This window comes from Pezoporus flaviventris, unplaced genomic scaffold (assembly GCF_033815535.1).
Source record: "Pezoporus flaviventris isolate CSIRO_AGI_PZ_B2104156 unplaced genomic scaffold, CSIRO_AGI_Pfla_v1 ptg000025l, whole genome shotgun sequence".
In the NCBI taxonomy this organism is placed as follows: Eukaryota; Metazoa; Chordata; class Aves; order Psittaciformes; family Psittacidae; genus Pezoporus; species Pezoporus flaviventris.
This window is the reverse complement of record NW_026892573.1, coordinates 5,740,929-5,766,367: the sequence shown is the minus strand read 5'-3', so window position 1 is coordinate 5,766,367 and position 25,439 is coordinate 5,740,929. Positions and strand designations below refer to the sequence as shown.

General features: G+C 40.7%; 1 protein-coding gene across 11 annotated transcripts in view; it reads left to right on the top strand.

The window, feature by feature from the left end:
• The first annotated feature begins 1,463 nt into the window (after positions 1-1,463).
• Positions 1,464-25,439, top strand: part of TSC22D1 (TSC22 domain family member 1) — a 94,133-nt gene continuing 70,157 nt past the window's right edge. For 4 of the 11 annotated variants that reach the window (XR_009744106.1, XR_009744107.1, XR_009744108.1 and 1 more), the window contains exon 1: positions 2,338-5,487. Coding sequence is in view for 5 of the 11 variants with exons in the window: in XM_061457302.1 (XP_061313286.1) it covers positions 2,618-5,487 (2,870 nt within the window). In the remaining 6 variants the exon portion in view is untranslated. Of the gene's footprint in view, positions 2,005-2,337; positions 5,488-20,737; positions 21,092-25,439 lie in introns of those variants that run through there. The other 7 variants (XR_009744110.1, XR_009744109.1, XR_009744111.1 and 4 more) reach the window with 4 other exon arrangements.

The following is a 25,439-nucleotide window of genomic DNA, read 5'->3' as shown; positions in this document are numbered from 1 at the left end:
GACTCTCACAACTCTTCTCCCGTTATAGCTCTAATATTCTTCATGATGTGCTTAAATATGCACTGCAGCAAACACCAAACCCTGATCTTTTTCTCCTGTACCTTGCTGACTGTTCTAACCAGTGAGCTTCACAGTTCACAGAATCAGCCTGAGCCAGTCAAGTTCTGTGAGCATTTTATCGTTCTATGGAAACCAGACAGTTCAAAGCGGTGATTTGAGACCTCCACTCAAGGATGTGTGTTTGGAGACAAGGGCGTGCTGCCAGGTGGTGAGAACATGAGCAGCTTTCTGGGCACTGGTGCACACCAAGCTGCTGGAGAAAAAGGGGCGGAGAGCATAAACCTGTACCCCTCTTTGTAAGAATGTGAGATATCCAACTAATTTTGCTCTGAAAGAGCCCCTGGAGAGGGTCTTGTTGATGGGACAGGTGACATAACGCTGATGGTGAGAATGTTGGGTTTGTGCAGCCATGAGATACCTGCCTACCTGCTGGGCAGCTGCGTGTGTGTGCCAACAGCTGCAAGGACATGAAGGAAAATCTGGCAGACATGCACACATCGAGCATCTTCAGAGATCTCGTGGTCATTGCTCTGCAATGAGAGGCAGCTCAGTTTGTGACCAGGGAGACCTGGAATAGCCCTGACATGGTAGGTGCATCAAGCTTTGCCATTTGGCTCTGGAGAGGCCCACGCAGTCTCTCGACCTGTGGGATGCTGACACGGAAACAGTGTGGGAAGGTCGAAAGGTTTCACCTCAATTCTATTTAGCAACTTGAAAATACCGCTGAACAGCACCATTTTCAGAGCAGCTCTCAGGTGGTTTTCCTCTCATCTGAAGCTGCTTGTCACTCATACGTCTCCCTTGTGAATGCAGATAAACGATTTCACCTGACCCGCCGGGCGTCGTTGCCCCCGCCACCGGAACCACACCTCATGCCCTGCCAGCGGCTGGGGATCGGTGATGCGCAGCGGCCATGTCGGGGCGTGAGGAGTCACCCGCCGCGACCCCCGTCGGCGGACGGGGAAACACAAAGGGGAAGGCAGCTTCCGAGGGAGGCACCCCCGCTTTCCCCGTGCGCGGGGGGAAGGAACGGGCAGGAATATTCTGGACCGAGGGAGGGGAGGAAGAAGAAGGTGATGAACAACTTGAATAAATCTGCAACGGAGCTGAAGCGAGGGGGAGGGAGGCGGCAGCAGGAGGTCATGTGAGGCACAGTCATGCTGCGGGCCCGAAGGAGAGGCAGGGAGGGCCGAGGGAAAGGAAGGAAGGAAGGAAGGACGGAAGTAGAGAGGGAGGAAGCCCTGCGCCCGCCCGGCGCCCCCTAACCATCCCGGAGTGCCGCCACATGGGGATAAAACCTCCTTCCCCCTCCACGGGCTCGGCGCCGCTCGGTAATTTCCGCCACGCAAACCGAACCCATTTCCGCCGGCCTCGGCCAGACGGGCTTTATGTCTGCCAGCGGGGCGCGCATGCGCGGCGGCTGCCGCCATCTTACGTTGTCTCTCGCCCGCCCTCCCCTTTAGCGAGCATTCCCCTCCCCCCGCAGCCCGCGCAGCGCCCTCCTCCAGCGCTCCGTGAGGAGACGGGGCCGGGCGGGGGACAGACCCGGCGGTAGGGCGGCCGCCACCGACCCGTGGGGAAGAAAGGACGGGGCAGGCGCACACGCGGGAGGAGGACTGCTCCCAGGCGCGGTGCTGCAGAGGAAGAGCGGGTGCCGCCTGTTATAAAGGGGGAGGAGACGGAGGGGGAAGGAAGAGCGTGCGGAGGGGAGCCTTCTCCAGAGACAGCCAGACACAGAGGGAGGAGAGAGAGGCTGCCTGGCTGGCTCGCCCTTCCTCCCTCCTTTTGATGGACTCTCTTGTTGGGCTGCTGCTGCTGCTGCTTTTCTTTTCTCCTTATTCCGTCTTTTTAATACCCAAAATGATTCAGCTCCATGGCTGCCACTGACGGGGATGTCCCTGCCCGGCTCAGCCTACCGCTGCCGCCCTCCTGTGCGCCAGTCCTGTACGTATCTGCGCTCTTCTACTACTACTACTACAGCAGTGATGGCGAGGGGCGCCGTCTGCCCCGCTGGGCTGCCCTGAGGGTCTGCCGGCTGCCCTCACCCCGCCGAGGAGAAAGAGGCGGCGGCCCGGTGGCGCCAGCCGCGGCGAGGGCGGTTCTGCCGGCTGCCGGCGAGCCGCGGGGAGGAAGGGGCTCGCCCCCAGGGCCACCGGCATTTCCTCCGGCCCCTGCCCACCCCCGGGAGAGGCGCAGTCGGTGGGCGGGGGCGGTGGCGGCTGAGGAAGGGGGTGGTGGTGGCAATCAAAAGGGGGGGGGGGGGGCGAGAGGGAGAAAGAAAGTGAATGGCGGAGGATTGAAAGTGTCACATTCAGAGGCGCTAATCTATAGGCGGTGGAGGACCGGTCCTCGCCCCCTCTCTGTCTCTGAGGGGAGGGGGGTGGTTAGCGGCGGTGCCGAGGTGCCTTAGCCCATGCTCTGCGGGAGCCGGGGGGGTTGTGCGTGGTTTCTCTCTGCCCTGCCGTGAGCGCAAAGCTAACTGTGTGTGTGTGTGTGTGTGTGTGTGTCTGTCTCTCTCCATACCGGGGGATTGCACTCTTAAAATACACCCGATACAATGCACCAGCCTGACTCAGCCGCAGACATTAGTGCTAGGAAGATGGCGCACCCGGCAATGTTTCCTAGAAGGGGTAGCAGCAGTAGCAGCGGCAGCAGCTGCGTTACTGCTCCCACTGCACCAGGTACCGGCGTTGGGAGCGCTGCCCTCTCTGCCGAGGATTATCAGCCACCTTTGCTGGTCCAGCCGCCGCCTCTGTCTCCTGCAGCATCTTCATCAGCGGGTCCACAGCCGACACCCCCTCCTCCACAAAGCCTGAACCTCCTCTCGCAGTCTCAGCTCCAGCCACAGCCTCTTGCACAGACCGGAGCTCAAATGAAAAAGAAAAGTGGCTTCCAAATCACCAGTGTGACCCCTGCTCAAATATCAGCTAGTATGAGCTCTAATAACAGCATAGCTGAGGATACAGAGAGCTATGATGACCTGGATGAGTCCCACACTGAAGATCTGTCATCTTCGGAAATCTTGGATGTTTCTTTATCCAGGGCCACTGACTTGGGAGAACCTGAGAGGAGCTCTTCTGAAGAGACTTTAAATAACTTCCAAGAGGCAGAGACTCCTGGGGCTGTTTCTCCAAACCAGCCTCATCTTCCTCAGCAGCATGCTCCTCTGCCTCATCACCCACAGCAGAGTGTTGTGATCAATGGAAGTGTTCACCCCCATCATGTTCATCACCACCACCATCTTCACCACCACCATCATGGACACCACCATCCGTCACATCCTGGGGTGGGCAGTGCCCCAGTTTCCGGAGGACCACCGCCCAGTCCATCATTTAGAAAACTGTCAACAACTGGAAGCTCTGACAATGTTATATCAACTGCACCAGTTTCTGCTGCATCATCCACTGGTTCTCCGGCATCTGTCGTGTCTAATATCCGCACTACAAGTACTCCTGGAAATTTAGGTGTAAGTCCTGCTACCGGAACTAGTACCTTAAATAATATGGGTAGTGGTAGTTCTAGTGTGGCAGGTGGTGTGATTGGTACTATAAACTTGAGCAACATCACGAGTACTGCTAATGTAAATGCTTTGTCTGGAACTGGCAGCAATGTTAATGTGAATATCTTGAGTGGTGTTGGCAATGGTACGAGTGCTTCCTCTAGTGTCATTAACAATGTTACTAATCCAACTGCAGGAATGGCAGTTGGATCAAGCCAGCAGCAGCCTGCATCTGGCACGTCAAGGTTTAGGGTTGTAAAATTAGATTCTAGTTCTGAACCTTTCAAAAAAGGTAGATGGACATGCACTGAATTCTATGATAAAGAAAACACCGTTGCAGTTTCTGAAGGAGTAGCAGTAAACAAAGCAGTAGAGACAATAAAACAAAACCCGCTTGAAGTGACTTCTGAAAGGGAGAGCACCAGTGGGAGTTCTGTTAGCAGCAATGTAAGCACACTGAGTCACTATACAGAAAGTGTGGGAAGTGGAGAAATGGGAGCACCTCCTGTGGTACAGCAGCAAGCATTTCAAGGTGTGGGTCCACAGCAGATGGATTTTAGCAGTGCTGCTCCTCCGGCAATTCCAGCATCAAGTATACCACAGAGTGTTTCTCAATCACAGCTTGCACAAGTCCAGCTGCATTCTCAAGAAGTAAACTATCCACAGCAGAAGCCAGGGGTCCAGCCTCCTGCACAGGCCAGTCTAACCACTGTTACTGGGGTTCAGCCAGCCCCAGTTAATATACTAGGTGTATCCCCATCTATGGGCCACCAGCAGCCTGGCATTCAAAGTATGGCTCAACAGCAGCTACCATATTCTCAGCCAGCGCCGCCTGTGCAGACTTTGCCGGTTGTGCAGCAGCAGCAGTTGCAGTATGGACAACAGCAGCAGCAGCAACAGACAGTTCCTACACAGATGGCCACAGGTCATGTTAAGTCGATGAACCAAAACTCCGTGACAGGGGCTGTGCCAGACTACATTCAGCATCAGCAGATCCTTCAGACTCCAGCCCCTGCCATGCAGCCTAGTTCTGCAGGAGTAGGAGCAGGGCAACCGGTTCCCGTTGCCCAGGCACAGGGCATGCAGCCTTCAGTACAAGCACATCCAGCCGCTGCCCCAGCTCAGCCTGTTGCACATGCTCCAGCAGCAATACCAGGTGTAGGTACCAGTGGTCAAATGCTGAATGTTGGGCAGCAAGGGAGTGTAGCTGCTGTGGTGCAACCACCATCTGCTGCAAACCAAATTCCACCTCCAGTTATGCCGTCAACGGCTGCTCCTCCATCTTCACAAGTAGTGCAGCCTGTGCAGACAGGAATAATGCAGCAGGGATTACAGGCTAGCGCTTCAGGCCTTCCTCAGCAAATGGTCATAGCTCAGCAAAGCACTTTGTTACCTGTACAGCCACAGGCACAAGGAGTGGAATCTGTTGTCCAAGGGATGACTGGCCAGCAGCTACCTGCAGTTAGCCCTATACCTTCTGCTAGTACTGTTCCTGCACCAACTCAAGCTGGTTCAGCTGTGCCTCCTGGCATACCTTCTGCTTCTATAGGTTTGGGACAGCCACAGAACATAACACAAGCTTCGGCTGTGCAGAATGGGAATTTGTCTCAAAGTGTTAGTCAGCCTCCCTTGATATCAACAAGTATAGGTATGCCAGTGGCACAGAGTGTGCCACAGCAGATGCCGCTAAGCTCTACCCAGTTCCCTGCACAGTCACTAGTTCAGTCCGTTGTAAGCCAAATTGAAGATGGCAGGCGCCCTACAGAGCCTTCCTTGGTGGGTTTACCTCAAGCTGCCAGTGGTGAGAGTGGTGTTGGAGCGTCGGCCGTTTCGGATGGCGGTAGCAGCAATGTGCCATCCTCTGCTTCCCTCTTTCCACTGAAGGTGCTGCCATTGACGACACCTCTGGTAGATGGTGAGGATGAAAGGTAAGACTGCTTGTAACTTTATTAAAGATAGATTGCCTGATAGCTTGTTTTGCAAACTTGCAGGTCTCGTTACAGCCATTCTGTGAAATGAAGTAGTGTGATGTTTGTGTCTAATTAGAAATATTATTTCTCAGGTCCCAGCGCATGTAGGTATTATATTAAAATACTTGTTTTTCTCTTGAGGGGGTGGGTTGTATTGATTATGCTCTGAAACTACTGCGTGGGTAAATTGTGTTTAACAATCTGCGACAGTGTGTCTTCCCATTGTATAGAGGAAGACAAAAGAATACTGTGGAATGTGGGTATGATAGTAGTGATTGTAGTTTAGATTATTTATCATATTGAAATAATATTTATTCTTAGGTTTGTTTTTTTTTTTTTTTTTACAAGCCTGGACTTCATCCTGCTTCAGCTTCTCTTTTTCAAGTATTGCCTTTACTCAGGTTGAACCAGTTGTGAGTCTGTGGTGTATGTAGAAACCTTCTCTTTGACAGCCAAGCAACGCTTTAAGCAAATGAGTATGGTGGGAAAAGGGAGGTTCAGCCACACTGTTGTGGCTCTTTAAATTGAACTTGGGGCACTTTTGGTCTTGGTGGTTTTGCTTCAAAGTATTAATCCATTGCGAGAGCCGCTCAGGCCTGTGGAGGAGTAGTGAGCCTTTGAATTTGATGTGCTGATTCTCTGTAGTCATAGTAAGAAACTGCACATGTTCTCCCACTTGCACTTTTTCAGATAAATGGCCATTGGCTGGTCCTAGTAAGTAGTATGTGCATGTCAGTAGTCTTATTTCTTTGACAGTGTTTGCAGAGAAGCTGTGTCAGCTTTGAAAGGTCCTTGCATGTGCAGGCTGAAGTGATCTGAACAGTGGTTCTAGAGTGCAATTCTTCGATATTATGTGTGGAAATTCCTCACTGTATTGAGAATCTCTTGTTACATGCATTTACAAATGGACAGCAATACTGTGGTGGTTCTCCCTGAGAACTTCTTGTCTAAGCAACAGCTACATTAATAGAAGTAACTTTAAGATAAACAGCTTGTCTTGAGAATGTGGGAGAGGACAGAGAAGAAAATCTGAAGACTTGGGGGGGGGGGCTGTAGGGTGGAAATAAGGCAGTAAACACCTACATGGGGGGGGAAATGGGATAGCAATGGGAGGTGAAGTGCTTCTTAAGTATCATCTTGGTGCCATATCTTAAATCAGGAGTAATATCAGTGGCCAAAGTTTATTAAAAAAAAACAAACCAAAAGAGGTTGCTGGAAGAGGCTTGATTCTTACTGTTGAAAATACTAATTCTATCAGCAGTATCTGATTATGTTGATCATGAGGTGTTGACTGCCTTAGTGGCTTTCATCATGTCTAAGATGCCAGAGAGCTATAATGAGTAGCAGCTTGTCTTCCAGAAGTGCTAGAAGACAAGTCCCAACTGTTTCATTCTGATTGTTTTTTAGTCAATAAGTACATGAAGGTGGTAGAAGACAGATTGAGGTGTTAAAGCCCACAGTATCACCAGTATGCTACTAGCAGTGAATTTTCTCAAATGTTTTTTTCATTTTCCTTCCTTTGATCTTTCTACAGCAGGACATTAATTCTGCTCTTCATGTGTCCTGTTTGTGTTTGGTGGTGTTCTGTGTGTTGCTGTTTTTTTCTAACCAAGCATCCAACCAAAGCTTCTTAAGCTTTCAGGGTTGAGTAAGAGGATCATAAGCTCATTGATACTCATTGTTTTGGAAAATGACATCTAGCATGTGACTGTACCCTGATTTTAAGAGCATATGTTAGCTGTTTGTCACGATTGGTAGTTTTTCCAGAATACTTAAATCCCTCAGGGTAACAATAGCCAGAAATACCTTCTTCCTCTGTTATTTAGCTAGCCAAAGATCATATCCTTTCTTCTCCCATGCGCGTTGTGTCTTTGTGTCATCTCCAGGTAGACTACACTTTTGTTTAGCTGCTGTTGGAAAATCATTTAGATTCTTTACACAGAGCAGGATATGACTCTATTAAATGGAGACCAAAAATAATTGTGGTTTTTTTTTTTTTTTGCATGGCAGTAGCAGTCAGGTCACTTTTGTCCAATCAGATAATTTACAGCAGCAGTTCTCCCTGTATATGTGTAACATTAAAAACTTAGTGCCATTGCTTCTGTTTCCTGTTCCATGGGATGACAGGGTGAGGTATTAACTGTATTGTGATCTTGACTGGAATTTCTTTTGGTCCGGAGCTTAGACCTCATTGCTCATTAAAGGTAGTGCAAGCTATGCTGTTCTGCTTGGCCTCTGACTTTTCTGGCCATTGGATTTCTCTTAATTAGAGTTCTCTAGAAAGGTTTTTGTTTGTTAGATTATTCCCTCTTCTACAGGAGACAAAGGGTAGTGTATTGTAAAAGTACATAAACAGTTAAGAAGCAGGTATATTGTAAACATGTAAAATCCTAATTTCTCTGTCTCATGTGCATACACATGTATACATCACTGAAGATTCATATCAATACATCCCCAGTGATTATAAACCTGGCAAGGAAGAAGGTAGAAGAAAGAAGTAAGTGATGACATAACTGGGCCAGTGAAGAAGCTGTGAAATTCCATATAATGTGCCTTTGAAAAAGCAGCTGACCCATGTAATGCCTGGTTTAGATTAACTCTCAGCTTTCCTTAAACTTGTATATAATTGTGTTTAAAGATGTGCCAGTATCTTTAAGACTTTAGCCCTGTTCAGTTTTTTGTACACCATTTGCAGCTCTTTCTACGCCTGTTATCAGGGCATATCAGCCTTTTAAATATAGACAGTGTGAAGTGTATCCTCTTTGAAAACTGTAACCTTTATTTCCCTGGTATGAATGATTGCTTTAATATGTATTTATTTCAAGTCATGGTAAAGATTAACAAAAAAGGAGATGCTTGGCAGAATGCTGTATGGAAAATTAATTTACAAACTTTATTAAAGGGAGGATACAAATAATACTGTTAGTTTCTCTATTTAAAAAACAAAGAAAAACAGCCCAACCAAAAATCAAATGCAAAGAAAACCACCACCCCGAGTTCTCCTGACTAGTCTGCCGTCAGCTTGTGTGGTATGCCATAAATATTTGTATGTTTGTAGATTCATCCTCCCTTCTAATATTTCCATCTGCAAAAATGTAGGTCACTTTCTATTTTCTTAGCTTGAATCATGGTATGGATTCATTTTAGTGTGTGATTCTCATATAGTTTCTTGGTTTTGCATTAGTTACCTTGATTTATTAGTACAGTTATTAAATCATGTCAGTTTTAGATATGATCTTTTGAGCTTAGTGTTTCATCTCTAGAAATGTAGAAAAAGTTTTTTTTATGCTTTTGAAACTTAAGTATGGGGAAATACTTATACTGCAGTGAATTCTTTCGTATATTTATAGTTATTCAAAATCAGTTTTATATCTCTCCTAGACTATACTTTATTGTGCTTTGGATGCTTGCAGTAAGATTTTGTACGGACTTGTGTAAGTCTTAAGTTACCCGTGAGGTAAAATCTTAAAAAAATCTATGTATTTTGCAGCCTTTATAAAGGCTGCTCTAACTGAATTATTTTAACTTAATCTCAAATGTTGTTTACCATTACTCAAAAGCAGTTTTTGTGAGTGAAGGATAAGAGAGCTAATAACTGCCTCCCTGTCCTTGACAGCATTTTCCATGGAGTTGCTTTCATTTTTTAGTCTGATGCAAGATTTTTTTTTTTCCACCTGCTTGTGCATTTCATCCAACAGTGAAGCAAAAAACAGAAATGAGGAAAAGGTGATGGTGATGATAAACACAGAAAATCGTCATAAAGATATTCTTTATTATCTGACAATCTCACAATTTTATTTTTCAAGAGAAATTTTTATTAGAAGATCCCTTTACAGCTAAAGGAAGGAAGAGGGGAGGGAATGTTTTCTGTATAGGATGTATGTTTTAGCTTGTTACTAAGTCTGTGGAAGGGCTGGAAGACTAAAACTGAATGTGAGAATTGAAAGACTTGCGAACAGCCTTTGAGAATCTCTAGTAGTAGTAACTAGTAGTATTCTAACTTGTAAAGCAAGAATACAGTCAGGAAACTGGATCAATTTTCATCATGTATGTGAGTAGTAGGAAGGGTGAACAGGTGCAGATGAGATTTTTACAGCTGTAACTGAGTACTTCCCAAAGATCTTAATAAGATGTGGCAAACGTATTAAAGTAGAACTGGAAATTTCAGTTGAATGTTATTTTTGATGTACTTTTTTTTTTTTTTCCCCAAGCTGTTTCAGAGTTTATATGGGCTTTTTGTTTGCTGTAGGTCTTGCTTCTGTATACATGATGAAAAAGGGAGGTATTTCTAGAAGATACTTCAAAAAAAAGGATTTATGGTGGTTTAGCATAGATGGTGGTGTTTCTGGACTTGCATCCTAGGGGCAGTGTTGCTGTTCCTCATTTTTCAGATTTTAAACTTGCTTCAGAGTTATGCCATCAATTTGAAAATTGCATAAGTTGAGTTCAAAAAGTCTCTTCATATCTTCAATTTAGCTATTTATGGAAGTTGAAAACATAGTTACCCTCAGTAACGACAAGTCGCATGAATAAAAAGAGCGCTTCGGCAAAGAAAACGTGGTTGCTGTTGTGTCATGCTGAGAAGTCCAGCTTCTCATTTCATCTGATGAAATAAAATACCCGCTGTTGGTGGAATCGACTTTCAGCTCTCTGCTCCAAGTAAAGAAAAATGTAGAATGTAGAGCCTGTACCTTGTGTATCTGCTGGCCCAATGTAGGTGCCAATAACTGTTTAGATGGACCTTTTTCTGATGTCTTTTATAGATGAGTTCTGTGCATGCCATGGTGTACCTTGAACTAAGGATTGCTACACTGCTTGTATTGCACTGTTTTTTAAAGATGGGCAGAATTCAGATTTCAGGGGGTTATAAAAGCAGTAATTTAGCACTTAAGGCAGATTGTTGGAGGTGCTGAGAAATGTATCTCTCTAGCTCATAATGTGCTTTTCAGAAAATGTTCCTTAGCACTATAGGCTGTGGCTGCTCTTTGGAAACGGTCAGTGTATAAGCAGACTAAATCATCTGTGTATGTATATGTAAAAACAAAAGGTTTAAAAATATTTCATATTGAAAATAAATCTTTGTTACCATTTTAAGATTTGCATTCTTTACAGGATAATCTGGAAATCAGAATAATCTGTTTGTTAGTCTGTATATTGGTAGTGAAGTGTTCCAGCCTTTAGAAATTACTGTGATCTAGATAATGCCACAACAGAGTAATGACTGTAACAGTCAGTGGGAAGCTAGCAAAGTTTTGAGGATGGGAGGGGAAAAGAGTAATACCACCTCTGTCCCCGATAAAAATCCCAACACCCAACCCCCCCTGAAATGTTAATGCATCTTGTTTAAGTGTAGGTAGACATATGAACAGCATACCTATGCTACAAAACCCCACCTATAATAAAGCTGTGCACTTCACAGAGGGTAATAAAATAAATAAGTCTTTTCAGATCTATCAGTTTAGGAAGTAGATCAAGTTGTAAACAATAATATTGCTAGTAAAGTCCTTTTAGAAGAAAGGACTACACATACCTGGATATCAGTGTAATAATGGCAAGTGTATCCTTGCTATGACCTTTTGGGGAATAATTTGTGGTCTGGATTTGCAGATTGGTGTAGGTGAAATGTAAAAAAACAGAAGAGAACGATGTGTCTATTCTCATTGATTTAATGCACTGGTTCTCTTCTTGATTAATTTATGAGACTAAAATGTGCTGTATACAATATGTATTGTATTTCAACAAATGACTGAAAAAATTTTTTTTGAAGTGGGCCTATACCTTTCATTTACTGCACTCAGGTCACCAAAGGCAATGCTATTAAGGAAGAGCATGCTTTAACAGCAGACTAAGCAGGGACTAAGGGTAAGATTATTCAATAAATTATTTCATGGTAATGATCACCGTAAATAAGGAACTAGTTTATTCTGAATGCGATTGTACCAGAAACCATAGCCTAAAGCTAAGATGGAAGGAGCTCTTGAGTGACTAGAGATACCACTTTATTTCTTGTAGCCTGCTCTAAAGCATTCACAGCTAGGAATTGCATGATGGAAGTGCCGTATAATTATGGTATCAAACTGGAGCACCTGATCATCCTTCTGGCTTTAATGTCTCGCAACACTTTAACTCTTGCTGTGCCTTTAGAATTTGCTAACAAAGATAGTAAATATTCCACACTCAGCTGTGGTGTAGAAACCCTTATCAGCTCATTTTGTGCAAGCCTTCAAGCATCTATAGTGCATTATTGGTCTCTGATGCAGGGTTTGGTTTGTGGTTGCAGTGGAAAAGTCTTCATTTTCCACTGAAGCTGGATAGACTTTCTCAAGAGAGAGATTTAGAGGTTATAAATGTTTGGCAGGCAGGGATTTTAATGATCCCATGCGTGCAAATGCTAGAGTATTGCCTGTGATAGTTCAGTGTGAGTTACCTCATGGATTTGTTAGTACCTACTGAACGAGGACTTCTGTCTTGGGTACTGTGTAGAGGTCAAGAATGGTGTTTATAATAGTTCAAATGCAGTATTATGCTTTAATAACTAAATGAAATGTAATTTTTTTTTTGCTCTTGCAAAGTAAAATATTGAACACTTTTTAAGGTAAAAAAGTCACACTAAACTGGTTCACCATTTTTCTTTGCAATTTCTTTAAATTATTTTGGTGTTATTTTTCATGTCAGGAATTACTCCTTTTTTTAATTTTTTTTTTCTACTCTACAGTCTTAAGTTAAACTGATGGATCTTGACTTCAGCTAAGTTGTTTCACCCTTTTTTTTTTTTAATAATTCATTTAGTAATTTTCCAGACTTTTCACTAGTCTTATCATAATATTTTAAGTTAAAATGTACATTCAGCCTAAACATTATTACTGTATATTTAAAATAATGCTGTAGAGATTATTTAAAAAACCCCACTGCAACAACAAGAAGACCATTTAAATGGGGCTCTATAAAGGCAGGAATATGTTTCAGTCTGAGTGTTGCTCCGTATGTGCTTCATGTATGAAGCCAAACATTCATCACTGAGCTAAGTGTGAAAAACTCACATGTAGGTATGTCTGTATTTGGGCACTTAGGCCAGTGTGTGTTGTCGTGTTTTTTTCTTTGTGTTTTTGAGGTGTTTAGTGTTGGTGGAGCTTCATATATTAAGTACCTTTGACAGTCAGGACACGTGTTTTAAGTATCACAGGCATTCAGGCTTGAAGTCATTGTGTCAGTTTGTTTCCTCTTGCAGTGCAGGGTTAGGGATGGCCCAGAACAGTTTAAGCTCTGTTATTCAGCAGAGAATGGGTACCTAAACAAACCACTCTGCAATTAGCCTTCCTTGCTGGGGTTGTACAAACTGCAATGGGTACAGAGTAGGAAGAAGTAAAGCGGTTTGAGGTTTTGTTTATCATCAAGGATTAGAAATTCAACACATTTTTTAAGCTGACTGTAATCTTTGAAGAGCAGCAAATGTAGGTACCGCTGATGCTTGTTTTTTTTTTTTTTTAATGAAACTCTCAGAAAACTGTGCTTCATGTTTAATAAAACTTATGGGGTATCTTGATCAGCTGTTTATATACTTTTGAATAATCCATTCTTTTGAATACAGTGGAGGAGTACAGTTTTATAAATTGCTAAAACAGGCAGCAGAAGATCCCGTAAGTTTAGACATAACAAAGATATGAAAGGGCCCACAGACTGTTTTAGACATAACAAAGATATGGAAGGGCCCACAGCCTGTTAAAACAATAATTTATAGACAGTAGTTTTGGTAAGGTATAGATTTGCTAACAGCTGGAAGTTGGTTGTGAAGTGTTTTATAATGTCCTGCTTAAGTGTGCTAAACCACTTGGCCAGGCAGATTGTTTGAGCTTGTGTGTGATTTAAGTGCTTGTCCAGCCTCCTGTTTATATGTCTTTTTTGGGTGTGTGTGGGGGGTTGTTCTAATTAGCATGGATATCCAGCAGGAACTCTTCAGGGCTCTGATTTCTTCGTGTGTAATCAAGATTCGAACTGCTCCAGCCGTCACTTAAGCAACAGTATCAAGGTACTGGGCTAAGCACTGGGGACAGTACTGAAAGCTGCTGAAAACGTGGATACATGTTCAACCATAGTCTTACTGTCTTGATACATTTAATAGCAGAATTTTTTACCACTACACTGCAGTGTAGTTGTTCAAGATGAGTTATGCAGGTAAGGTAATTTCAGCTCAGGGTGCTGTTAGTGTATGCTTATTTTTGTTACACTTGGTGCATTCCTGTAAGATTAGAAGATGCAAATCAAATCTAAGTTACAGCGTTTGTTTGCGGACACTGTTGATCTTTTATTTGACCCATGAGTCTATAGATTACAACAGTCCTAGTTACTGATAACAGAGTGTTAATCTTCTTCCATGCTTCTGTATCTAGTCAGTAGTCCTTTTAATTGCATAGTGTTAAGTTTCTGAATTTAGCATCTGTTGAGAGTTGCTTGTGCTTGGTTTAGAAATGGTATTTTTCTTTAAATTGTAAACAAATGTATGGTATGGAAATAACTTCTAAGGTTTTCCCAGTAACTTTGACCTCCCTGTGCAATATAGAGGGATGAATGTCTTTTAAGCTTCCTCTGACCTTTGCTTCACCCACCTCCATGACAGTTGTATATAGAAGACAGAAGTAATGTCTGGCAGGCATAACTTGTATATAAGAAACTGCAGAAATCAAGTAATTAAAAATGCAACCATACTAAATTTATATTTCTATGTATTTAGTGCTGTTACAGCTTGTAAGGAAGATGGTGATTAAAAATTAACCTGGTAACTCATGTATGGTTGTTTTCACTTCCTGTTGTAACTGCAATTTTGAGATACTTGTCTTTTTAAAAAGGCATGAGCAAAAACTTCTCAGGCAGAATCTAAATTGTGAGTGACTTGTTTGGCATTATATTACCACTGAGTTGGGGTAAGCATAGTAATAAAAATAACTTCTCTAGATTTCCTGGAAGATTATTTTCAGCTTGGTAATTTTACTGCATATATATGTCAAAGTATCATAATGTGTTTTTGTACCATGTGAAAAGATTCCATATGTCTCTGAGGAAGCTTGTCTGTGGACTATAAACAACATTTTAATTCTTACCTCTAGGTTGACTCTGACAGAAGTGGAACGTTTTTGTTCCCTCTAGGGTTTCATGAGGCTTCATGCAGCAATGCCTGCCCTATAGAAAAGCACATAAGGCAAAGCAGAACAGCTTAGAATCATAGAATAGTTATGACTGGAAAGGACCTTAAGATCATCTAGTTCCAACACCCCTGCCATGGGCAGGGACACCTCACGCTAAACTTGGGAAGTTTCATGATTGTTGTGTGTGTAGAAATTTGTGCATGGTGTTAGTTGTCATTGTCCCTTTGTCACTTGCAGTATGGGGTTCTCAAACTCTGAGTGTCCTTGCAATCTAGCAAGGATTTTGTAGTAAGAATTAAGTTTATATTCAGCATTCTTGTTTGCTTGTTATAAGCTGTAGTGAAAATCTTTACCTGATCTTAACTTGAAATATCTGCTGAACATCTTGGTTAATTTCTTGGTAAATTATTTGGTTTAAAATTCTGAATGCTGCCTATCTATATACATGTATATGAGAACATACAAGGCTTAGTTCTTAAAAAAAAAAACCCAAAACAAAACAGAAAAAACAAACCTGAAACAACTGAACAGACTTGCTGGTGAGAAAAGGAGCAATTGCTGCTCTTATGGTTTCATTTTCTTGCATTCATGCAAAATAAGGTCAAGTAAAAGTAAAATAGAAGGAACCATGAGTTAATGTCTACGTATTTTAAGTACTTGTTAAATAATTTACTGTAGCAGTCAAATGAATTCGAGGTATAAATGTACCTCTTTAATCTGTTGAATGAGGTTATTATGTTAAGAATGGATCAGCATATTGCACTGCCAAGTGTTTCTTTAGTAGGCCTAATATCCTAAATTGGGTGAAATGGCAAGTTACTCATAAATGTTCAGGGACTGGTGCAGGATGTGCATATGCCTGCATGTTCTGTTCTTTCTTTCCAAGTTTGTGATACTCTTTCCAGTTCCATAATTGCTTGTGAAAGGGAGGGGTTCCCAAGCACATACTTGATTGGAGGGAGAGGTGGGAGGAATGAAAGTGTGAAATGTTTATGATGGTGATTTTGGTTTTCTTCTTTCTTTTTCTGGTGGGGAAAGGGATTTTAATTTTTGAAATGATATCAGGCATGTGTGTGTTAGAGCCAAGTATATGCAGTTCTTGGCAAGACAGCATCTTCTTATTTACGAGCTGGTAGCTAAAAAGGCCTGGTTGTGAACCGGGGCTCTGCTTTTCTGGCCGCTTTATAACAAAGAGCGGAAAAGGCAATCCTAAAGGACTTGCTGTTTGATGTCCATATCATTTCTGAATTGATTTTGAGACGGTGATGCTTTAAAGTAGGCAAAATCTTAAATGTTTTTAGTGGTTTCTGAAAAAACAGAGCAGCAGAGCAAGATAGTCTATCTATTCTTGTAGAGATGTACCCTGTTAATAATGAAGTATACCATCTCTGGAGTACTGCTGCATTGAAAATTGAGTCCCTGTTCTGTCACAAAAGCATGGGTTAATCTCTTTTGTAAGGTTTCACAGACTGCTCTTGGGATGTGTAGATTCTTGGTGCTGCTTGTTTATGCTGGAGCATGGTGAAGTAAATGAGCAGTCTTTTTATTTCATTGGAAATTAACATGTAAATGGAAGATGATGGCTTGCATGAAGATATTTTACAGCTTCCAGAGAGTTCTGTGATCTGTGGAAGAGAGAAAATAAGTAATAAGTTATAGCAGGCCGTTGTGGCTAGCAGTACTTATCTTTACTTTTTGCATTTGCCTGACCAGAATCCAATCTCTGGGAATGCTTAATATGTATATTTACTGTCTACATACTTAAAATATTTAGAACATGCTTTTTAGTGCCTGTGAAGTTACTGGATAAAACTGTTTTCTTGTAAAGTATTACAAGTAGACCTCCAAAGAATTCTGTAAATGATGTTGAAATTGTGTGAAGCATTTGTAGGTATTTCCAAATAGAGTTTTGTCTTGATTTTTACTGATGTGAAATTTAAGAAAGCCATGCAAGCTTCCCTCTTAATACTTCTGAATTGGGGAGATGTTTAAGGATGCTTGCTTATTCCAATCTCAGAACATGATAAACTAAATCATTCTTAATGTTCCAAGAACATCTGTATTTTACAAATATGCAGAATGTCTTACTCATGATTATGTTGCAAGAACAAAAAAAAAAAAAGAAAACAACACTGGGATATCTTCTTAAATAATGGATGTTGTGTTAGATGGATGATCAAGTCAGATCAATGTAACCATGCAGTTATCCAAAATCCCAGATACCCTTTCTTTAGTGCTTCTACATCGGCTTTAAAAATCCTTTTATTTGGTGAATTTACAGTTACTCTATAGAATTCCTTCCTCAAAGTTGCTTTTTGAGTCAGATAGCTCGAACAGAAGTACTTTCTAGGCGCTAGACCTGCTGTCTGGGATGTAAGAGGGGGTTGGTATCTTCTGGTTTAAGCCTGTGGCCTTTGTGGATGCAGACTAACCTTCCTATGCTTTTGTTCCTGTGATAACTAGACCAGTCATATAGATTACATTCATCGAATAATACTGCCATGTGGGTTTGCACAATTTTGCTCAGCAGTTGCATGTTTTTCAGCCACTGATTTGTGTTTTCTGCTTCTATTGAAAGAGGCAAGATGCAAAAACAAAGCCCTTACAGAAATCATGAGGTTGCCAGAAAGATCTGCATTTTGCCTCAGAAATAGAGTTAAAAGTAGTTACCACTGGTAGTCTTGTCTGCCTAAAGTGACCACAAAAGAAATGTATCAAACATAATTGCTGGGAAAAGCAGGCTTTTCTTCTTTATAAAAGAAGATCTAGGCATGTCTGAATACTATTTAGTTACAGTGTCTGTCAGTGAATGTGACTAGTTTCTGTAGGATTGTCCTTAAGTGATAAACAAAGGTTGTTTGTAATCTCAAACTGATAAGAAATGGTTTGAAATGCAGTATCTGAAAAGAGATTTGCAATTTTTTTCTGGTGACATAAGCAGCTTTTCTCTCTGTAAGTATATTGATGTGAGTTGAATTAAGATTGCAGAGACATGAAATGTGGAAATTAAGACTCTCTTCAGTTCTGGCTTTTCTGAAAAATAAAACTAAAGTCGTGTATAAAACATGCCAATGAACCTTTAGCCAGGATGGCTGCTCTTTGACTTGGCAGCTTGATCTTTAAGGGACATACTTGTGTTAATTCGTCTGCATAAGTAATGGGTAACAGTAACAGAGTGAGCTGCTGAAGAAGGAAGCTGAATAAAGACCTGTGGAGAACTTGAAAATTCTGAATTATTTTTTTGGAACAGTTTATAGTGGAGATTCTGAACCTTTAGCTTTCTACAAGAAAGGTATTTAGGAACATATGTACTGTTCTTACCATCCATGCAAATTGTTGGGAAGACATGGAAGAGTTTCTCTCTGTTCCCTATTGATGACTTATGGCTATAGGCCCACTGCCATAGGAAGAAGTGGCTAGTGGAGAAGCATTTGACCGCCTGGAGTGGGTTTTGCAGAGTGGCTAGTATGATACAGTGTTGTTGGGATACTGTAAATCCTTGGAAGTGACTGTTTTAATTTATGCTTAACTGTTGAGGCCAGCATCTTCCAGAAGTAATAGAAGCAATTGGTTGATATTAATTATAGATTTATGAGGTTAACATTTTATGTGCATGCAGATAGCATTTTAAGATTTCCTACTGTATTTGCTTTTCTTGATGTGAACTGTTTGTGTTGTAGCTTCACCATGTTACTGTTTCACAAGTTTGTTCTGCTCCTTTCTGGATAATGTTGGCAAAAAGCTGTGCAAGTGTTGCAGGGTTCTGCTGCTTGAATTAATGCATTGTGTTTCTAAACCTCAGAATGTGTCTTGCAGTATTCCTGCTTTAGCACTGTGTTGTTTGCATTTTTCATTTTTCTGGTTTGGCTTGGCATCTGCCATTCTTTGTCTAACAACTGTTGATGAATTGTAAATCCTTTGGTTCAGGAAAATGAGGCTGGCTGTTGGTGAGTGAGAAGCAGTGAAAGGGGGTAAGAAAAAGGATGGTAATGAACGATTAAGTTTTTAACTAAGTTTGGGTGCTGCTAATTCCACTTGTCAGACTGTGGGAAGACCTCTGTATGTGTTATTTTCCCTTCTTTATTTTCCTGGAGAGTCAGTCTTTCTTATCCAAAAGCCCTTTGTGTTTGAGGCTGTGTTTGCTTGCTTCTAGTGTTTGGTGACAGGAGGAAGTGGAGCCAGTGTTAGGGCCAGTGGCTTTCCTTTTTTCTTACTTCACGCATATCTTCAAGTACTGCAAGTTGTCTTTTTCTGGTCACTTTTGCCTTCCTAAGGATTTTCCACTTATACCCGGTATTACTGTGGTGAATTAATATGTTTGAGTTTGAAATCTGTTGCCAGATGTGCCACAATGGTCATTTAGTTTGGTGTGGACAGCAGATACAAAGCCCAGAATGCCCATTTTGTAAATTAAATGAGTACTTTTAACTTGAGACTTTAAAAACAAAAAGCTGCTGAGTTAAGGCCTGCTGTGTTGCTGGAGCCTTTCCAACAACATCTTAGAATTCAGCTGTGGTGCATTTTTTTATTTTTTGTATTTTTTTTTTTATAAATGACTGAAGATGATCTACAGGGATTAGAAGGAATTCAAAGTAATACCTAAATCAAGAAACAAATCTAAAACTGAATGGTAAACCTACATCAGACTTCCAATTGAGACAGTGACTCAGAAGGAGCCTAAAGCTGTCATAACACACCCACTTTTTTTGTACTTTAAATTATAAATGAGAACTAGTTCAGAACAAGATCTGGACCTTATGTGCCCTCAAATAATTTGGGAACAGGAGGACATGAGTAAAATTGCCTTGGCTGATTTTAAAGCAGGTTTTGTCTATGGAACATATTGCCACAAGATCCTGTGGAGTCCTAGAAATTAGCAGCACTTTAATGTGTATGTGTGTGTGTATGGTTATGTAGGAAATTATACAGAATTATGATAGTACATGAAAAATTAAATGCCTTTTTTCTTCAGCTTTTGTGAGTACTTCTAGTTAAATCAGGGAAAGCAAGTGCATCTTTGAGCTAGATATGCTGTAGCTGCTGCTTTCACCTTTTTTCAGTGACTTGTAGAGTACTTGATGCTGGCAGCTGTTGAAGTGAGGATACTGTGCCGTACTTTCTTCTTCCAAACAGAAATCAACTACAACTTAAGATTCTTTTTATATAACTTTACTGAAAATAGTATTGAAGTATGAAGGCATGAGAGGAAACTGAGTCAAATGGAAAAACAGGTACAGAAGGTGGCCATACATACCCTTGGGTGTTGCTTGTAGAAATGTGAATGATAGCAATTGATCCATGGCTGCTAAAAGCTAGCTGCAGTGCAGTGATGGGTCATGACTTTATGGAGTAGCAAAAGTTTAGAGGTTTTTGCATCTTTGAAGTAGGGAAAGGTGTAACAACTGCCCTACTCTAGCAAAGCACAGGTCAGAAATTAAGATGTCATGTAAGCAGAAACAGGGTATTTACAGTTTCATTAACAAAAAAAAAAAAACACTCGCAATTGTTAGTTTTCAGGAAGCTGTTCTCGTGCTTGAAAAATGTAATGGTCAGCACAGCAATGGCTGAAAACGGCATTTTTGATGCTACAGCGCTGGCATTATAGTCCCATTGGCAAACATCCAGCAGGCCTGTAAAAGAAGAAAAATGCTTTAAATGTTAAACAAAGCTTCAAAAGGCAGCTTCTGATGGCTACACCCTCTAGAATTTATAAATGGTATGCCTATTTAACAAGATATTGGAGAGTGAGCTAAAAGTCCCATCAAGACACACCAGATAGCAACAATTCTTATTGGCAGCACAAAATAATTATGTATAGGAACACATGTAGGGCAGCTAGTTGTGAAGAATAACTGAAGTTGTACAGAGTATAGTGGTAGCTGCACCAGTGAGGTAAAAAGAAATGAACTTCAACAGCTGACTTTTCCTCTTCTCCCTGCTTTGTATTTTCAAATGCTTGGTTGTATGTCAGGATATACTGTAGGCCTTTCTAGGTCAGTTCTTCATAACAACTAAATATATTTACATGTTTGTGATGGAATTGAAGTATGTTGTTTGTCCTTTTGCAGGATACTGCAGGTAGGAGGAGGAGGGATGGACTCTAGCAGCTTCTTTGCCTGCTTCTGGTGAGAGTCCCCCCTGGTAGTTACATCCTGCCCCAGGGGAGGAAAGATGCCTTCTGTTGTGATATCCTCTCTTAGAATGTCTGTGGATAACTCCATTAGCTCTTGCTAATGAATAAATAGGCAAGTAGCAAGTACTTAAAATTGCCATCTTCTCAATTTTACTGCTGCCTGCAAAGGACTTTGGATAAAAGATATAAAAGATTTGAAATGCTTCCTGTGTTTCACCTTCCAATTTTCAGGTAAATGCTGCTATTAAAGTTGCTCTGAATTGTCTTCACAGTAAAAAAACAAACAAAAACAAAACCCCAAAGAAACAAACAACAAAAAAAACCCAAATCCCCCACAAAAAACAAGCAAACAAAAACACCAGAAAGCAACCAACCAAACAAAAAAAAAACCAAGAAGAGAACCGGGTATTTTGGCTCAATTCATGTCTGTGTGAGTACATTTGCAAACAGGGCATTAATAGTTACTGTAAAGAGTGTTGCCAGGACTCCAAGGTCTGACATATTTTCAAAACACTCCCTCATCACAGTACATTAAGTAAGTAACACTGATGAGGAATTTCACTTTATGCTACTACTAAATTCTGGAGCATGTTTTTCAGGACTTTCAGATTTCTGCAGTTGGTGGTGTATCTGATGCTCTGCAGATCAGCAAGCACATCAGAGGTCACTAAACCCTAAAGGAGACAAGTAATCTACTTAGGGTATTTTTTCTGACTTTATTTAGAACTTCTGGTTTGTAATATATTGAAAATAGCTTATTTTGTATTTCTGTGTTAATCCATCCAGCAGCAGAATAAAATGTGCATATCTTGTGCAATCTACAAATAAGTGTTTTACTTAATGAGCTTTTCCTTATGGGAAGGACTTAAGTCAAAACCTGGAATAAGACAAGCCCCAGGTACCATATCTGTCTGTTTCTCTCCTTTATCATATGGCTGTTGGCTGAACATTAGTGCTGTATTTGATATACAGCAAATACAGGAATCCTATTTCAGAAGCTGGAGGAGTCTGCAGACTTTCCAGGGGTTATACTTGGTCTTTGGAGAGAATGTTTGATTAGATTTTAAAGCAGTGTGATGTGGATTATACAACAATAATGCAATTATGTTGCAGGTTAGGAGTGGAATGGGTAATAAATCAAATGCAGGAAGCCTGTTGATCTTGTTTTAAACATGAGAAGTTTGGCAAAGCTTACTCTTTTTAGTTCTTAAATTAATCACAGTTACTAAGGCCAGTAAATTACTTTTAACATTTTCAAGCTATCAGATACAAACTGTCTCATATGTTCCCCATTGGCTGCAGCATCAGGTAGTATTGGAGGGTATTATTATGCTTGGCTTAAAATACAAAATTAAAAAAAGAATGTAGTACACTCCAAGTCATTGCACAGCATGTCTAATGTGTAAGACCGTTAGCGAATGTGGGTTTGCTTAGTGTTAGTGCCTTGGCATGAATTTCTGTATTTAATCCATTTTCTTGTCTGTAACCTGGTTTATGTAGTAAGTTCATCTAGACTTATCTTTCCTTTGCCTTGATGAAGCGTCTTGAATATGAGATTATAAACTGCTGTGTAACAGTAAAATAGAGTTAGCCAAGTGTTCTGTTTATACTTTACTACTGTTCAGGAAACTTATTTCTTTCTCGTGCTAGATGTGTTTGAAATTTGCATTACGTTGTGTAGGTGATAGTGTAAAATGCTGTGTTCATGGGAACACAAAGGTGATGAATTAATTGTTCAGTTAGTTTTGAGTATCTTGCACTTCTCTGGGAATGGACACAACATTGTTGAAATTGGAATGAAATACCCGTAAAGGAATAAATGTTAGTGCCTGCCATGTGCCATATCGTCCTCATGTATATAAGAAGAGAACAGACATGAGTATCTTACATTCTTGGAGGATAAACTGTGTGCTAAAAACTGGGGAGGAGGATGCAACCACATGGAAGAACTACTTATGTGTAGCTTTACTCTTTAAGAAAATGTACCTGACCCTCTCTAATATAACTTTATCTCTGTAAAGCATCCTATCAGAAAGGGGTCTGAAGAAGTTAGTGGCTTTATTGATCTGTGGAGGCTATTTTGCACTTGATCTGTATAATGATAAAGACAGCTATTTGTATATCGCTGAGCAATGCAGGACAGCAGGGCCTTTGAAGATCAGGACTAGAAGCTTAGCTGCAGGGGAAATTTTCTGTGCTCATGAAGGTGGTTAAATAGCCGAAATACAGGACAAAGAAGGGGTGCTGATAATCAAGACTAAAAGGAATATGATCCTATGAAAGAAATATTCTGGTGAGGAATGTTTATGAACAATTGTGGGTGAGGAGAGGCAGGTAGGAAAATAAAGCCAAATCCAGTGACTATAAATATATCTTCTTCCTCCAGATACTAGTGTGTAATAGTATGTATTGGTTTAGCCCTTTATTTTAAGGTGCTGTATTTAGTATGTTCAAGTTTGTCTAATTAAGAATGTCAAGCTCCTTTTTCAGAAGCGTTTTGGACACTGTCATTGACTAGGGCTTTTTTGTTGATCTTTTAAGCATTAATATTGTCTTTTCCATATTTATGGTACTGTGCATGTAAGAATTCTATATGTATTGTGCTGCTTCCTGCATGCAACAGTATATGCCCATGATGAGCAATTCAACAGTGTAAGAGGCTAAACAGAACAACCCACGTAATTCTGTGGGACACTGGCTGCTGGGTTGGATAAGTTTATAAATCTAATTAGTCTAATAATGCCAGCAATTTTAATAGGTACCTTTTGTAAAACTGTTATGCAATCTGTGATGATTTCAGTGTGTTTGAAGAATGCAATATTGGTTAATAGGCTGTGGGGATGGATGGAATGGTATTGCTGCTGGATCAGGGCTTTAAGGTAAAGTGTTCCTGCTATGCTGCTTAGTTTTAAACAATTAATAAAAGGAGTTAAGTGTTAACTATTTTGCCTTTGAAAAGAATTGTCACTGCTGTTTGTGTTTTGGAAATGATCATGCTTTTGTAATTAGGGGTTTGAGACTGATAGAAGACAGTGATGAAATGGATTGCCAAGCTTCTAGTACTGCTGAGTATTTAGATACTTTGGTTAATTGATGTGGCTTAAATACTTCTTAAAACTGTATACCAAAATGTTATCAAAGTTCTTTTAAGTAAAAAATGAATGATGTAAGCAGAGTGAAGATGAAGACAAAGCGCAGAGGAAAATATAAGGAAGCTAGAAGAGCTTGGTGCATAATTTTTACTGTGTAAATTGCTTTGAAATCAGTGACTCCTGATGTCAGTGCCCTTAAAAAAGCAAAAGAGAACAGGAACACTTGCATGTAATACAGATCTCTGGAAAACTCATTACTTATGTTAGTGATGACTTTTAAAATAGAAACTGCTAAAATTCAGAAGCCAGATACTAGATGGAAAAGTAGAAATTCAGTGATAGTGTTTACTGACAAATGTATTATTCATTGGAATTAGACTGAAATACAAGAATGTTTGCATTGTGTGAAGTTCATATGAAAAAGATGAACTGTTCTAAGGGCTGTAAACCTGATTCAGATACTGTGTAATGCTGTTTTTCTATTTTGTCTTGGATGATCTGATCCCACATGTTTTTTAAGCTTTTCAGTTGCCACACAAAAGAACCTTACATTGCATTCCAACATCAAAACAAGCTCTTAAATGCTTTTGTTTGTGCTGATAGTTTTCATCCTCTGAAGGTTAATACAATGTTCAAATAATTAGCTGTGTAATAGCCTACTTAATTAAAAAAGTCCCAACACCTGAGGCTGTCCCAGCTGTGGAGGGCAATGGGCAAACAAATCTTTTCCTTAACTCTTTAATTGATACTTGATCATTCTTGTAATCCTAATTAGAACTAGGAAAAGGTTTCTTAAAATATTTAGCATTTATGATGTTAAAGTTCCTCTGTTCTGTATCTAGGCAGGATTAATTTCAAAGCCTTTGACAAATGGTTATTGTTTCTAGCTATTTGGAACCCGTTTCTCTGTGGAGGGAAAGGATGAGTGACGCAGCCAGGGAAGAATTTTGTGTTGGAATTTACTCCTAGTTGTCTAAAAATTCATTGAGATTTTGTACTGCAACTGCTTATTTATGATCTTTTTTTCTCTGAATGGCTCTCTAAGGGAACATTAGCAAGAGAGGGAGAAATACAAATTGCCGTAGTTTGAGAGAGTTGACTGTATGAGTTCTTTGAACATATCTTGCACCAGTGAATCTCCAAAATGGGAATCTGGATATCTTCCCCTTGAAAATTCTGATTTTTCACAACTTTGACTTTTGTTTGAGTAGTTTCTGAAACTTTTTATATCCTTAAGGTTATCAGTAATGTAGCTTTAGCTGAAAGCATACATGTACTTAAGAGTTTTTATTGAAGTCACTGGGATTATTCAGTGTCATGTTACATCTGCTGTTTGCAGTTTAGTGTTTCCTTTATCATTAATGTGGCTATTAGTTTATAAAAACTAGGACATACATCTTTGCTTTAAAAATCTCCAAACCTTTGATGTTTAAAGCTTTATTCTATAATACATAATATAGAAATGCAATATGAAATGCCCATGATAATTTCAAAATCATTGTCCCAGTTTAAATGAATAACTGGTTTTAAAGGGTCCCAGGTGAC